General features: G+C 38.3%; 1 protein-coding gene across 1 annotated transcript in view; it reads right to left on the bottom strand.

Annotated features, from left to right (window-relative positions):
• CPED1 (cadherin like and PC-esterase domain containing 1) overlaps positions 1 to 16,896 on the bottom strand; it is a 99,081-nt gene extending 82,185 nt beyond the window's left edge. The window contains exons 1-2 of the mRNA XM_026713153.2: positions 16,758 to 16,896; positions 15,809 to 16,262 (exon numbers count right to left, since the gene is read on the bottom strand). Of these exons, the coding sequence (XP_026568938.2) occupies positions 15,809 to 16,060 (252 nt within the window). The 5' untranslated portion in view covers positions 16,061 to 16,262; positions 16,758 to 16,896. The remainder of the gene's footprint in view (positions 1 to 15,808; positions 16,263 to 16,757) is intronic.
• Between the last annotated feature and the right edge of the window lie 389 nt (positions 16,897 to 17,285).

Genomic DNA, 17,285 nt, shown 5'->3' with positions numbered 1-17,285 from the left:
GTATCAGGTGTGGGTTATACAAATTCGATATAAGATTAAATATATTCAGGTTACATCAAGAAAGGATTTCTTTATCAGCCTCCCTCCCCCCTTTCTTCTTCCACCGAAGAAATGACAGATACACGGATCTGACACTTGTGGTTATAAATTTCAGAATGGGCATTGTTCGAAAGAAGAGAGGCGGATCTTTCAAGGTAAACAAGTCTAGTTCAAACTGCTTTGAACTCTTGATTAGTCTTGTAACCTGGTAAGTATAAAGTGATATTCACAACAGCCTTTTTATCACTTACAGGAAGTTGCTTTATGTTACACTTGGCTCAAGTGTTAAATTATGTTCAGGAAGGAGACACATATCTCGTATAACCTTTGATGGATGACTAATACCTGTCTAGTTTATTATAGAACACACATATTTTCCAATTAAAACTGATACATTTATCATTTGTTAAATTATTAGTTCACTGTTTCTATCTGTTAAAAAACTCAGGACTATTAAAATATTCTCATCAAATGCATTGTGTTTATAAGCAAAAGTAATACAAGTGCAAAGGAAGTGCACGGGAATAAAATTACAGTCCTGTAAACATATCCGCTCTCTGTCCTTGCCATATTTATAACCTATTTGTCTAATAGTGAGGAATGAAATGTTCTTTATCCTCAAAACACCCCTTCTTCTGGAACAACCTTTGTCTTTTTTTATCCTCTTCTGCTTCTACTTTCTTATCTTTTCCCTTTTCTATGTGACTATTATCAGTTTGAGATCTACTAAAATCTAGGGCTTTCCAATACTGAGAGCAAGCTTTCTCAGAAATAATACAATAGCCAAAACCAGAACAAAAATTCTAAAAGAATATTTAAAATGTTTTAATAAATGTATTTAATTAATAATGTATAAATATAAATAAATAAAATATATTTAATAAATACATATATAGAATGCAATAATCATATTACTATATTAATAACAGTCCCAAAGGTGCTTTTTCAACAGGCAACTGGACTTTCTGTTTTTTCTTTGAAGACAGCTGGTCATTTGCATTCTTTTAGAGAGCTGTTGAGGCCACTTGAAAGTTTATTTGTGTCCTCAGGGTCACCTGAATAGTGCAGAGTTGAATCCTACACCACCGCGTGGAAGGCCTGCCAACCAGCAAAGATAGGAAAGAAAAAGAACTAAAACACATCAAGGAAGCCCTCAGAATGTGTGGCGATCCCAGCCGGCCTTCATGAAATCACAAAAAAGATCTAGCAGATCTTCCATAAAAGACAATAAAGAGAACAATAAACGAAGCAATGTTGTCATTCCATACATGGCAGTAATATCTGAAATGCTCAGGAGGCTCTTCAGCCAACACAACATACATGCACACTTTAAACCCAAGAATACACTAAGGCAGAAGTTTGTCTACTCCAAGAATAAAACACCCAGACATAAACTGAGCAACGTGGTATATGCAATACAATGCAGTGAACATTTGCAGATCTGTAAATTGGGGAAACAGAACAACTACTTCATAAATGCATGGCACAACATAGGAGAATAAATCCATCAGGACAAGATTCAGCAGTCTATCTGCATTCATAGCACAAAGGCCATTTATTTGAAGACAGCAAAGTCCACATTGTGGACAGAGCACACCATTGCTTTGAAAGAGGGGTCAAAGTGGCCATCTATGTCAAAATTTAACAGCCCTCTCTCAACAGAGGGAGAGGGATATAACATCATCTATGTCCAGTCTACAACACAGTCCTTTCAGCAGTTCCACCCATTTGCACTACTCAGGTGATCCTCCAAGTAGCCTCAACAACTCTCTAAGATAATGCAAATGACCATCTGCCTCAAGGAATTATAAATTCCATTTCCCACCATCCAGTCAGAGATGAAGAATGGATGAGAAGCACAATGTCTTCAAAGAAAAACAAGAAAGTCCCGTTGGCTGCACAAAGGGAGGCTCAATTTAATTGTACACATGTGCATTGACGATAAAGGTTTGATTTGATTTGATTTGTCTCTTGAAAAAGCACCTTTGGGAAAACCATGATCTGAATGACTGAGAATTTCCATAGACATGTACTTTGACAATATATTATGACATCCTAAGTTCTTAGGAAGAACTTGATGAGAATGAAAGCCAACACCAGCTAAAAAACTTGCAGCTGTGATTTCACATTGCTGTGTGTAATATCAATAATAGAAAAAATTGTGAAGATTGATATTTATTTGGGTGACTGTTTCATTACTTCCTGTATAACGCAGTGTGTTGACTTAGATCAGACTCCAAATGCCAGAATACAAAATTCACTTTTGAAATTCAGCAGAAGAGTAATGAGGAAAAGTTTGCAAGGAGTAGGTTTCTATGGAAAATCTTGCTTCCCCTTAGATTCAAAACAAAGCTGAACAAAACTTATTTTGCAGTATCGAACTGCACTTTGATTTTTGCAGCATGCACCCTAAATAAAGCTAACATTTGTTTTAATAAGAATGGAAGACTTAAAATGCTACAACTAAAAGCCAAAATAAACGCCTTATTTCTAGAGCCAAAAGAAAAACATGCTCTATATTTTTATCGGAATGTGGTCACAAATGCTTTTCCTAGCATATAGCAATGTATGTGTATGTAGAATTTAACCATGAACATTGGGTCAGGAAGAAAGAGTTAAAATCTACATTTCCTTCTAAATGGGGTGGGATGCTACCAGGTCGGCCCAGTTCTATAGAACTGGTAGCTCTGAAGAGCGGCTGACACCAAACCGGTTCGCTGCAACGTCTGGTCATCTGTTTGGCCCACCTACCCACCCAGGCTCTAGGCTGTCCTTTATCCTATGCTTTTACCACCTCAGCTGTTTTGTGCGGCACTGCTGAGTGCCGCTCGTCAGTTGGAGAAGGTAAATGCTCACCGGAGCCGGTAGCGCACACGCGCATGCTCCCCGAACCAGTTGTTATGCCAGAAGGAACCCACCCCGGCTGATACGCGAGACATTTCATAACTCTTGTCTATTCTTACATCCCTTTTGGTCAGCAGTACTTTGCCCCTCAGAAAGGAAGATAATTTATAAAAATGTATGAAGATGTTATTTGTAAACAGGTTGCCTTTGATTTATGACCAGAATTGATTGCTAAGCAAGTAATTGTTAAGTGAATCCCACCCAATTTTACAACCTTTTTGCCCCAGTTGTTAAGCCAATCACTGCAGTTGTTAAGTGAACCACACAGGGCCATCAAAGATAATCCAGCTTTTCCCATTAACTTTGCTTGTTGGAAGCCAGCTGGGAACGTCATACATGGCAATCATCTGACCTTGAGACATGGCAACCATTGTAAATACATGCCAATTGCCAAGCTCCCAGTTTTGATCACATGACCGTGAAGATATTGAGACAGTTGTAAGCGTGCAGACCAGTCAAAAGTCACTTTTTCCAGGGTCATAACTTTGAACAGTTGCTAAATGAATGGTTGTAATTTGAGGATACATGTACTTCAAATCAACTGCAATGAATTGGGGTAGAAAAGCTATGTAAGGAATCAGTTTTGCCATGAAAATATTTGTAATCATGTGGGAATTCAGGACACCCATTGTTAACAAACAATATCAAACAGTGGCTGAATAAATGTGCTTTTGACAGAAAATGGCATTATTTAATCATGATTGATTTCAGATTTGGAAGAATAAGCAAAATCTGAGCCACGTTGGACAGGCTTTGACAGCAGCTCTAATTTCCACATATAAAGCCTTATAAATGCACTATTCCTATGAGTCACCGCCTACGATCCAGTGGAATGTGACATATGGAAGAAAGTTTTCTTGCATTTACTGTCTAAATGCCAGGTAAGAAGAGCCAGCAAGGAAGCACAAGAGACAATTTTAGAAACTTGTGTGCCACAGTTACAGTCTGGAAGCCTGCCAAAGTCTATCTATCTTCACACCTCTCACAAAACCTTTTGATTCATGCTAGCTTTTAACTCGGTTAAGTCAAAGAATGCCTTGTAACACGAAGCATCAAAAGTAACAGATTAAATCAGTCTTTGTCCTATACATTGCTCTTTTTTGTAACAAATACGTTCATTTTAACTAACTGAAGGAATTGAGAGGTGTTAAAAATAGCATCTAGGCACCAAATAGAGCAATGTTTCTCAACCCTGAAAACTTTAAGATGTGTGAGATTGCCAAAGTTGAGAAAGGCTTTTTGAAAAGGGCTGCTGAGCCTAAAAGGATGTAATCGTCAAGCGCTTTGCTGAAGAGAAAGGAGGCCCGGAGGGCCATGTGCGGCTTTCCAGGGCTCCTTTCTCGCTGGAGATCTGGCCTCTGGTGACAAAAAAGGAGGCCCGGAAGGCTGAACGTGGCTCTCCAGGTCTCCTTTTTTGTCACTGGAGGCATCATCAGGTGGATCTCTGGCAAGAAAGGAGGCTTGGAAGGCCATGTGTGCTCTCCGGTCCTCCTTTTTCATTGCTAGAGGCCTCGTCAAGCCCTTTGCTGATGAGAAAGGAGGGAGCAGGCAAAGAAACAGGCATGAGAGGAGACAGATCTTCATAAGGTAAGTCACCCAGTATGACAGGATGGGGTGTGGGGGGGGAGAAGCAATTGTGGGGACACCAGGGGAGGGAGAATGAGGTATCTATGGATCTGGGGAGAACTTGAATGGTCTGAAGTAGTTGGCAAGTTCCATCACTAGCCTCTCACCCATGGCCATCTCTACCCTGAGATACGTCATGTATACTTAACAAGCTGCGCATTCGATTATCGAATGTGTGGGTGAAAGCAAGGAGTGATCTCGTTCAAGATACGAGATTCACTTTTACAAATTCTCGTTACAAATTCGTAACTCGAAGACTACTTGTATAGCCAGTTCCAGTCATTTTTTTTTTATTATGGGCAATTATCATAATTAAAAATAGGTCTCTCCTGAAAAAAAATAAACATTTGCAATGTACAACAAATATCTAATGGTGCATTTTCAAACCGTCTAGAACAAAATTACAGACTGTTTAATTCTCGCTCTGAAAGAATGTTCAGCTTTTATTTTTCTCTGTAAACGCTCATTACAAGGTAGGTATTGAAACAATACAATGTATATCAAGATCGATAACAATATAATTTGAAACTGAAAAAATGCAGGTGTTTGAACTTTTTTTGTTTTCAGCTTTATTTATTTCATTTGGTTTTGGAGCTGATCAGATGAAAGTGGCTCTGGTGGGCTCTACTTTAAATAGCACAAAATGTAAAAAGAGGTTCATTTGACATTTTGCCAAAAGCGTTTACCTCTGTAAAGAGGCTGCTGTAGCACTTATTAATATGCTTGAACTGAATATAAATATGCTTGAACTGAAGCATAAAGAATTTGGCATTCATTAGTAGGAACTATAGTTCCCCTTTGAAATTAAGGAAACTTCATTTTGAAATGATGCTAGAGAGCAGAATTACCTTCAGGACACAAACCAGACATTTTATTTTTGTTCTGCGTATGTTAAAGTTTTGGAAAACCTACTTCAAGTTGCAGGCATTATTTCAGTCTTAATTCAGTTATGTCTATAGGCAGTGAGGAGGTCTATCTGCTACCTTCCAGACCTCTTTTGGCTTCAGTTCCCATCAGTGTTAGTCACATGACCTTTAGCAAGGGATTGTGGGAACTAAAATCCAAAACTGTGCAAGGTTTCTACTAATTGTAAACTTATGCGGTGAACTAAATAGTAATACTGAAATCAAAGAAGATATTTCCACTTCTATCCCTGATCTTCCATAGCAGCTTTTTAAGCATATTTCAAATGCTAAGGAAATAGAGTGGGGAGAAAGAAGACTACAGATAGCCCTTGACTTAACAACAGTTCATTTAGTGACTGTTCAAAGTTACAACAGCCCTGAAAAAAATGACTTATGACTGTTTTTCACAGTTACAACTTTTATAGCATCCCCAATGGTCATGTGACCAAAATTCAGGTGCTTGGCATCTGGTTCACGTTTATGAACCTGGCTGTGTCCCAAAATCATGCAATTCCGCTTTGGTGACTTTCTGACAAGTAAGCTCAATGAGAAAGCCAGATTCACTTAACAACAACTGCTACTAACGTATCAACTGCAGTGGTTCACTTAAGAACTATGACAAGGAGCTCATAAAATGGGGGCAAAACTCACTTAGCAAATGTCTCATTTAACAACAGAAATGTTGGGCTCAGTTGAGGACTACCTGTATTGGTTTTAGCATTGAATTTTGCCCTTTAACCATTTTTTAATAAATCTAGTTCCAAGTGTGTGGGGGTATTTCCCAGCAGTTCCCTGATGAGATCAAGGCATCTGTACTTTCCCACATCTGCCCCAGAAGTTGCAGGCATGTTCCTGGACTTTTCTTTTTCTACTACAGTGCCCATTGTTCAAACATATGCGTTGCTTCAGTGGTGGGATTCAAAAAAAAAAAATTGCTACTACTTCTGTGGCTGTGGCTTGGTGGGCTTGGCTTGGTGGGCATGGCAGGGGAAGGATATTGCAAAATCCGCATTCCCTCCCCACTTCTGGGGGGGAAGGTTACTGCAAAATCCCCTCCCCACCCCACTAACCTGCTTTCCAGCTCCGTTCTCCTGTGCAGGGCAACAAAAGAAGACCCAGCTGATCAGCTGGGACTCGGGAGGCGGAGAATAGATGGGGGCGGGGCCAGTCAAAGGTGGTATTTGCTGGTTCTCTGAACTACTCAAAATTTACGCTACCGGTTCTCCAGAACTGGTCAGAACCTGCTGAATAATACCTCTGCTTTGCTTTCCCCAACTCAACTGCTCTAACAATATGCAACTGAAAGATGAAAAATCATATTCATACGCCTTTCTTGCCATCCTCTCTATTTATAAAACTGAGCCTCACCTAACATAAGCCAGAATATACAATGTTGTGAATCAGAAGGAACAGTGCTGCAAAAGACCCCTTAAGCTGTTAAAAATGCAGTTTGCCTCAGAAATAGCACACGGCGGCAAATTAAAATTATAATTAAATCCTTCTCTGTCACTTTCTGAACACACATATGGCTTCACAATTTCTGCACATAGATGTGTACAACGGGGCAAGAATCCACACTCCCAACAAGGCGAAGAAAAAAAATAATTTTTCCCCCCTGCTGGATTTGCACCTGAATAAGCATTTCAAATGACCTGCTCACAGATTTCACGAAGGATCTTTTTTTTTTTTCAGATATTACCAGTTAACTATCTCAATTGATAGTTAGATGAACTCCATCTATTGATAAACTACTTCCGCTTCAAGTAGCTTGTCTGTGCATTTCTTTCATGATCCAATTCTGAACCAGACCAGAATTTTTCTTCTAATACAATTATGCAAACACATGTGATTGCAAAATTTCCAACACAGTAGCATAGTATCAAAAGAGTTAATAAGTTGTCTGTTCTTTCTCATGCTCATTGGTAATTAATAATAATAAAAAGACAAGAGAAAACACTTGGTCAAAATGAACTTTAGTAAGTGAGAGGACCAGGAAGATCCCCACAGAATGTATCCCAGATCTCCGGTAGCAACCCCCGATGTCTGTCTCTCTCATCTTTACCTGGCTCTTTGAAGAAACACTGGAAACTGTGAAGGTGGTCACCCTATTGTCAGCCATGGCCAGGAAGGTCTTGCACAGATCAGTCTTTCGTAGCATTTACAACTTTTCCTGAATCAGCACAGGCTTCTCACAATCACTTATACCAGGGGTCTTCAAAGTTGACAGCTTGAAGACTTGTGGACTTCAACTCCCAGAATTTCTCCTCCAGTCATGTTAGCTCAGGAATTCTGGGAGTTGAAGTCCACAACACTTTAAATTTACCAAGTTTGAAGATCCTTGATTTACACCCTAATCATCTCCCATTTGGAATATTGCAATATTTTCTACAATGAGGTTAATCTTGAAGACCAATCAGAAATTATAGCTAGCCCAGAATGCTGTGACACAACTAGTAATAGGTGAATATTTTTTCACCTTGAAACCTTACTGTAATTGAGGAAACCTGTACATTTGATGATATACGCAAATAAATCAAGATAAACCAAATAAATGTCATTTTTTCATGATAAAATAATGGAATTCTGTCTTTAAAAGACAAGACTGCCTTTTTATTTCATTTTAATCATGAGACACTTTGCTAGCCTCTGGTATTCTCTTTAATTTACATAACCAGAGTAACTTCTGTTTATATATGATGTTGGTCAGGGATTTATTCACAAATCAGATAATTACTGTCCAATTGCCGCCCCACTTTTGTTTAACTATGAGTTCTGCAGGATTTCTTGCCCTTTCTCTGAGATAAACTGTCACTTTGGTATAAACATAACTCACCAATGTATGTAGACATCCTGCAGCTGTTAATATCCCATCCACATACTCAGCACAGCCATTTCTTTTCTAAAATGGATGCTCAGAACTATTTTTCTGGGGTGAATTTATCTCCCAATAAGAAATGTCATGAACTGGAAATCCTTAGAAATCATTTTGCCCTGCATTGTAAGCATATATTATAAGCTGTTTGTAAAACCCAAGAGAACATGTTTCAGAGCAGATACCAAAAAGCATATCACACTAAAGTTCTGTCACAACAGTTAATGCTTTGCTACATTCAAGCTATCAGCCGCATTCAGTTTAGAAGTTTTAGGAGTGATCAAGATAATTTTTGGAAAACAAACTAAATTGTGAGTTACCATAATCAGCTGTGTCAAGACTCAGTTGGCAGGGCCACCCTTGTCATTAAGCAAAAGAAAGAAGCTGTTTTATTCAGCAAATGCTGGGAGTGGGAGGTTCAAAGAGAAACCTGCGCATTACATGGCCTCCCTGGGCTCTGAACTAGCCTGTTGCCTTCACATATTAATGTTGGAAGAAATATGTAGTTATCAGTCTACTCAATGTAAAGAAATCTGAAATAAGAAAGTGAAAAGTGGAATACATAACTATAAATGGTTGATTAATTTGTATCTAGATGCAACATAAATTATTGCTTGGGGTATAAAAAAAAGTAAGCAAAAAAGGTCAACTAGTTCAGTGGCCCCCAACCTTGTTTGTACCACGGCCCGGTACAAAATGTACAAAATGATCCATGGACCGGTACCGGCATCAGTACGCACAACCAAGGAAAGGCGAGCCGAGCGACCGGCCAGCCAGCCAGCCGTCCCCTGCTTCTCCCCGCCACCTTCAACTCCTCCTTTGTACCTTCTTGCGGTCGATGGGCTTTTCGGGCTCTTTCTTAATCTCCTCCTGAGTAACGCGAGATTCCACCGGGATGGCTCTTCGTTCGAAGCCGCCCCCCCTTCGACAAAACTAAGCGCCCAAATGCCGCTTTCCAACCAACGACCGATAAGCTCACCCAGAAGCACTTTCTCAAGCGCCGTCAAAACAAGATGGTGGCGCCCATAGGCAGCCCGGTACAAATTGATCCACGAACTGGTACCGGTCCGGGGCCCGCTGGTTGGGGACCCCTGAACTAGTTAACAGTATTTAGTTTGAGGAAAGAGGTGGTGGCTCATCTGAAGAGATAGGAAATAATATGAATATTTCTCAAACATACTTCTTTGCATTATTACAAGCATTTTCCTAGAGTCTCCCAACATGTGTCTTGTGGATGTAGTTTATCTGTTTTAATACTTTTACGCTTCCTGTATTTCTAGAAATAAGTGAACTTCCTTTTTTGTTGTTCCTGTTTTCTGAAAGCTATTTAAAACATGTTAGCTTTTTATGTCTGTAGTATTTTTGTTTGGGAAGGAGTGGGCTTTGGACTGAAATGACTGGAATGTTCCTGTGTTTCTCATTGTTTGCTGCCTTAATATAGAGCAGGCCACAAAAACCAGAAGATATGCTTTGACTACAGCCACATTAAAGGAGGCTTAGCAATTCACAGTCAGATCTGCTGTAGTTTGCTTCAGAGGAAGAATGTCACTGGAGCTGAAACCTCCTTGGCTCACTTATTTCCAGTGCATGCATACTGCAGTTCATGATATTGCCAGTTGTGATCAGCTTTTGACTCTCTGACTGCCTCCAGGTGTGAGAAGGCTAAAGCTGCCAAAATTCTCAGACATGAGATTATAAATCAATATAAAATGCAGGATCTTTTCCTAAAACATATTTTTAGAATCAAAGTTTCTTCCAGAGGAAAAAAAATTGCAATCGAAATTACTTTACTGCAGTTTCCTTGCACCAAAACAAAATAATTTGCCATTTATTCATAATCTATTTTTAATTTATTAATTTATAATTTATTCATAATAATAATAATAATAATTTATTCTTAATAGCCATAATTCATAATCAGAACGGGCTCTCTTAACTAGCTCCAAGTTTTCCTTTCATTTCTTATCTCCAGATTAAATAATTTGCATCTCCTTCTATCCATTTATAGGAAAGTGTGCTAGATAAGGATAATTATAAATATGAATTGCAGTTAATCATGGTTTAATCATCCTGAGATTAGAATTCTTGATATGTAATACATGAGCATGCCCAGTGGTGTTATGTTACAGAGAATGCCAAAGAATCCAATGGTTTTGGAGCATGCAAGGGAATATGCTCCGGGACTTAGAAAAGAAAAAAAATGTGTCATCAGTGAGAGCACTAGAATAGACCAAACTTCCTTATAATATTTTAGAAATCAGATAAAATGATACAAATGGGCACTGGGAGGCCAGAAAATGGAAATAAATAAAAGTTGTAAAATTTTTACTTTGTAAATTGGTAATTTAAGTGGATTTGATTTAAAAATGCTGATTCTGATTAAAATTCTGATTAAAAGGTAAATGTCACATTTTGGCTACATAGTATCTGTTAAATTTTATAATTGGAGTTTGTACTTATGCATGCATTTTTAAATTGAGGGAGTTTATTAGTAGTTTGTTTGCTCTGGGGGTTCTGAAAATAATGTGTGTACGTATGCATATTTGTGCATGTCTATATACAAATACTTTATTTGTGTGTGTGTGTGTGTGTATTGCTACTGAATTATGATTATAAGATTGTCATAATTGCATACTACACTTTAAAATGTTGGAACACCAAAGATAAGATTCTTCTAATCCCCGTTCTTCAAGCTTTTGTTATGTTGTTTCATTGAGTCATAGCTGAGCCCTGGTGTCTTCAGAGACAGAAACCGTTCAAGTCCTACTGTCATCTGCCACATGCATCTCTGGTGCATCTCTGTAATGTCTATTATTCCAATATCCACTTTGGGCGCTGTCAACTCTTTCTTCTTTTTCTGTCCATCTTACTCAGCAATACAATTTTTCCATAAATGCTTTAGCCCTCATGATGTGGCCAAAATATGGTAGTTATTGTTTTTGGGATACCTGCTTTTACTAAACAATTCAGGCTTGATTTCCTGTAATACTTAACCGTTGGCCCTGATTGTTGTCCCCAATGCCACAATTCAAAATATTTTTCCTCTCCTTTTTCTTCAAATTTCATCTCTCACATCCATTCACCATAATAAGGAAGACCACTGAGTGAACCCATTGTGATTTTTTATCATGATTCAAACGTCATAATCCCTCAATTCCTTTTTGCCTATGATTATATTCTGAATCTATTTTGCACAACGCCCTCTATGTCAATTCTGGGGCCTAAAAAATAATTGTCATTTTCAACCGCTTCTATAACCACATTATTTTAACTTAAATTCTTTTATTTTTCTAGTAGCCATAATTTCTGTTTTCTTGATGCTCAAAGGGAGCTCAAATTTTCACTCTTTTGTTTTACTTTTAGGATGATCATTTTTAGGTCTTCTTCCATTCCTGCAATCCAGATAATGTCATTTGCATGTTTCAAGTCATGGACATTTCTTTTGATTTTGATCCCACTTTAAATTTTCTAGCCATGCAGTCCTTATAATGTTTGTGGATAGAACAGATACGATGATAGAATGCAGCCCTATGTGACAGTAAACCAGTAAATCAGTAAACCATTCAGCAAATTCTGTTCGCACTGTTGCTTCCTGGTTGCAGGAATTTTCTTATCAGAAAAGTTGGATGCTTTAGTATATCTATTGCTTTGAGAAAGTCTATTTCTTCAATTATCAATACTATCAGATGCTTTGGAGTAGTCTAGGAAACTATACTTCATTGTGATAGGTTATGATCCCAGAATCTTGCAATCCTGATTATACTTTTTCTCCCACATCTCTTATACCCCAGAGAATCAGGAAAGCATAACCCTGAGCGACTTCCTAATACTGTCACCCTTCCAAGGACTTAAGGAATGCATCTGTTCTTTTTATTAACAGAATAGCTTATGAATATTTGTTTCAAGGCATCTCCTTAATTCTAATATTATATGACCTTGGCTCCTCCTGAAACCTACAATCATCTCTCTATCCGCACAGCACCATAATCTGTTCTAGCTGATATTGTTGTTGATATTGTTCATATTTTTGTGATATTGGGATTCTTATGCTATAATTTGAGCATTTCTTTCAAGCAATTTTTTATGGAATTTCAGCTATGTGTACATGTGTGTGTATTCCAATCTGCTTTTTCTTCCCATATTTGCACTGTCAAAGATCATTAGAAGCAGCAGCTCTTATGCATTTGTGAGGTACCTGGGCAAAAGAACATCTGGGCTCTCCTGTTTTTATAACCTCTTAGCCCCTAAAAACACACACAAAGGTTTGCTGTTTTAACATAGTACCTACATTGCCATCGGCCTCCCAGACAGTCAAGCTAGCCAACAGAGAAAAATGGATATGGCTGCCTTTGTAATGTTATAGGCAAGCAGATAACATGCTGCCTTGAAAGAGTGCAGTTAGTGGAACAAATCTCAGCATTTCCTTAGCTTTGTTGTTGATCTTGGAATGTTTCCAAATGGGAACTAGATCTCTATTCTGGTCCTATCCTTCATTCTTAATTCTAATGATGCTGCCACAACTAGTCCAGAAAATCATAAGAATAAACTAGGAAACAAGAGTCATCCCAGTTTCTCATCAGAGCTTTTTTTAAGTTATGGGAAACTTCTGACATTACATTCCCTTATATTTTTAAAACACATAAACAGGGGTAAGATAAACCTCTGAATATGATTTTAATCACAGAAAGGTAGATGCAAAAGTAAACATTTGAAATCTAGCAAAGTCCCTGGAAGATTTATTTGATATAGATTAAATATTATAAACTTTTATAATTTTTAAAAAGGTTTTCTACTTTGAAACAATTATTATGAAAATAATTCTTAAGGAAGTTTCTAATAATAAATAAACTACGTTACTAAAAGGCAACCTGAATTTTATCTTATACGAAGATAAGTTTGGATTGTAAAGGAAGGAAATAGATATTTGGGAATGATAGGAGTTATTTTACTTGCTTATAATAAGAACAATCTTGCCCAGAGGACATTTAATTTAAAAGGCTGTCTTTGCATTTCATAACTTCATCTTCCAGAGATTTAACACTAATGCAATTGTGACAGCTGATGCCACAACCAAAATAGCTTGTGCAATTGTAAATACACTTTATGAAAAACTAACAAATACAGTACATATTTCAGTACAAACATTTGATCATTTCTTGTACGAAGTATATATAAATAAAACAGAATGATGTAAAAAAAAAGCAATTGGTTGTAAGGCAGCCAGGATAAAGCAGGATTAAAACACAAGTGCTTAAATTTGTATCATATTTTCTTTTTTTAACTTTTCCATTATTGACTAAAAGCATGTATATCTTTACAAGTCTTTAGATATCTACACACATAGATGGGAGGTCAGGAACTTACATTAATTATCTTCAGGGATTTGTCTGAAGCAGGCCATCTGAGTTTAGTTAAACTTCTATCAAGTTTCAATCTTGGTTTGTTTGTTTGTTTCCTGCTCAGGACAACAAACATATCCCACACACCTTTAGCCTCCTATTTTTCCCCACGACAACAACCCTGTGAGGTGGGTTGAGCCAAGACAGCAACTCTCCCAAAGTCACTCACCTGGCTTTTTTTTTAATGTTCTTACCAAATGGTGAGGTGAACACTTGCTAAAAAATTTAGAATTAATGTGTAGCAGATATTAGCATCTGAATAATGCCCAGTTTTGTGGTGTTGGGGTTATATCTGGAATTCTGGGAGTTATGATGATACTGTCAAAAAATGGCTGCCATTGCAGACCCCACACATTTATACAAACTTATACATTGATTGTCACAGTGGGGCTGATATTTTATCACTCTTTTTTCCCAAACATTGGTGAGATTTCCCTCCACAATCCCCTCTCGTCTCCAAATAGCTTTGCTTTGGGTTTTTCTGGGTGGAGGGCCACGTGAAAGCAAAACATTGGGTTACAACTGCCCCGCCCCCATTGTTTTTATTTCCCAAGAATGCATTTAGCATGCACTTAAGTTCTGGTGCTTCATTGAAAATGAAGATTATGACAGAAGTGAGTGGAAAGCAATGCAGAGCACTTGTTTGCAGATTCTTAGCCAAAATGTGCTTTTCCCAAGATCCTTCAGCAGTTGTGGAGATTTTGAAAAAGATACAGTAGTACTGAGATACTACTGTACGCTTTGAAACATTTTAGCCTTCCACTCGGGAGCCCTGCTTAGCACTTGTGAATACTAGTTTCTTATGTACTAAGTTTAATTACATTAATCCAAAAAAGTAGGAAGGAGGTTGACCAATTGTTGAGGTGGCACTACCAAACAAAAAAAACAACCAATTTGTGCCAGCACCAACAAATAACTCAAGTCTGCACATATTATAAATAAGCCTTTTTACAGGTTTTTATAGCATGAAAATGGGACAGAATTCTATAACTGGGTGCTTTCAAAATGTGTTGGGATTGTAAATGTCACCAGCCCTAGTGAAAATGGCTATAGGAAGGCACAATGACTATAGGAAGGTATGGCTGGAGAAAATGGTATGCCATAACACATTTACAAAGAACGGATCACAACCCTCAGATGTTTGCTAAAATCCCAGCTTTAAAAATAAACAATTGGTATTTTCCAGATGGGTTGGAATTCCGAGGATGAAAATCCTATGAATTGTATTCCAATACTTAAGAGTTCACAAAGTTGAGGAATGATGGTATAAAACAAATCAGTAACGACACCCACCTAAATCCAAGCATAGACTGTTACAAATTGCAAAAAAGCAGAGAGGATTTAACCACCTCAAGGCTCTAAGGATAAACCTAAACACATTTACGAATTCACTACTGAATGAATGCATACTGGATATCAATATGAGTTACCAGTTTGTTGACTGAAAAGAAAATATTGTCCCTAGAAATTCCATTTCAGTAGCTCTCATGAGTTGGGCAAGCTTTGAAAGGTCTAGAAATACCAGAAGTTATTGTCAAGGGTGATGAGGATAATTTCTTTCTGGGATAGAAGACAGAATAATATTGTGTACGCTTTGATGAGTGCTATTGCTCCTTTCAAATCGGTCTGCAAATTAATCCTTTTCTCTTTATTCTTACTGCCTTTCTATCATCATCTTCTTCATTGAATCTTAGAATCGAAATAATATATAAATGCAATTTTTTTCTGGGGTTTAATCATATCACCTTTGTTATGCAATGTGGAACAACATAAGCACCAATTTGCACGGAGATGGTTACAACATTATATTCCATCTTCCCATTGTTTTCTATGTTGCTTTTTATTATTCCATTATTCCATTCCATTGGGATAGTGATGCTTCATTCCAGGGAATCATCGTTGGCTCACCTTCCTGTAGGCTGTGCAACCAGAGCAAGGAATTCAATCAAAGCACACCACTATTTCCTTTTCCCTGACATGTGATTTAGGAAGCAAAAGTTAATTTTAACTGCAAGTCTGGCTTATCAACAGTGTTTATTTGAAACTTGTAGAATCTCTCTTACCTCCTTCTGCCCCTTTTGTTTGTTAGAAGGAAGGAAACAACTGATTCGCCTGGCAAGGACTTGGTGTGTCTGATGTGGCACCTCAGCTGCTTCGTTGAGCAGCAGTCCATGGCCACTTGTAGGAATTGTTGGTCTCTTGGATCTTAAAGGCATCAGGGTCTGGTAGAAGAGATAGGCAGCCAGAACCAGCACCATCAGGAATGGGCGAAAACGACACCATCTCCGGCCAGGCACAATCTGCCGGCAAGCCATGGCACCTCAGATCTGTTTGTCCCATTTCCACATGATAGGGGCGGTCAGTCTGGCTGCTTTCCACCAGCATGAAAGAAAAGCAGAAAGGTATGTTTTCTGTACTCAAGTTCTCTCTCCATCACTTCTGGACTTGAGTTCTTCCATGACATCAGCAGGCAAGAAATGAGAGGCCCCCAGCAGAGAAAGGCAAGCAACGTCCGACCTGGAAGAAACAATGGGATTGACCGAAAGAGTGAGAGACCAAAAGAAGTAACATATAAACAGTGTGGATTGGAAATGAACACACATTAAGTTTCCAAGTATTGCAAATAGAAGAAATGTGACCGTTCAAAGCAAAACTCCATTGCACAAATACCCAGGAAAGGACCACCGAGCAGTTACATTAAAAAAAAAGATATATTGGCTAAAAACTGCAATGGGCTTTGCACATAAAGCTGAAAAATACAAAGGCTCTTCTAGGAGGACTCTTCTTCTCCTCCCTCCCCTTCCAATTCCTCTCCCGATAGGTTCTTTAAAAAAAATATCATTTCCTTCATCTTTTAAATTGCCTTTTTCCTGCCAGAAAACATACACAGCCTTCCCTCCCTGCAGAGTTTTTAACAGAGCAAAAAGCCCTAGTTTTTGCTCGATCGGATTTCTTTTCTCTCTCTCTCTTTTCCTCCATTGTCTTTCGGAGTTCAAAGTCATGTTTACTTACTCAGTTCTTCACCCTGTCAGACGTTTTCCATTCTCCTCTAACGGGTTGCTGATTAAAACCACTCCAACAGCCCAGGCTCATGACTTCAGCTCATCTCCACACACGCACACAGCACTCCATCTGAACTCCGTTGGACCACAGACATATAAATAAAAATCAGGACTGCCCGGAGGGGTGGGGTTAAGTTTACCAAGCTCTGAAAAATCTCTCCATCTGGGGACTGTACTGGATCATAGAAACAGTTTACTTTTGCCTCCCACATGTTGTTTTCCAGCACTGTAAGAACTTCAGATCTGCACATAAGTTACAAAAAAGTGATACAGAGGAATGAATGCAAGTACTGTGGCAAATGGTAAATTAAGAAACGAAGTGGCTCTGGGCTTGACAAAACCACTTCAGGGTGTTCCACTTTATTTGCGAAACATACAGAAGAAGGGGAATGAGAAAAGATGAATTATGTGGTCTGAGGCATCCTTGGGTTTATAGCACCACTTATTATAATTCTGTGCAGCTAAAAGTTAGCAGACC

This window comes from Pseudonaja textilis, chromosome 5, assembly GCF_049901715.1.
Source record: "Pseudonaja textilis isolate UNSWEBS1 chromosome 5, rPseTex1.2, whole genome shotgun sequence".
NCBI classification, from domain to species: domain Eukaryota; kingdom Metazoa; phylum Chordata; class Lepidosauria; order Squamata; family Elapidae; genus Pseudonaja; species Pseudonaja textilis.
Note: the sequence above shows the minus strand (reverse complement) of the source record. Positions and strands in the feature narration are given on the sequence as shown.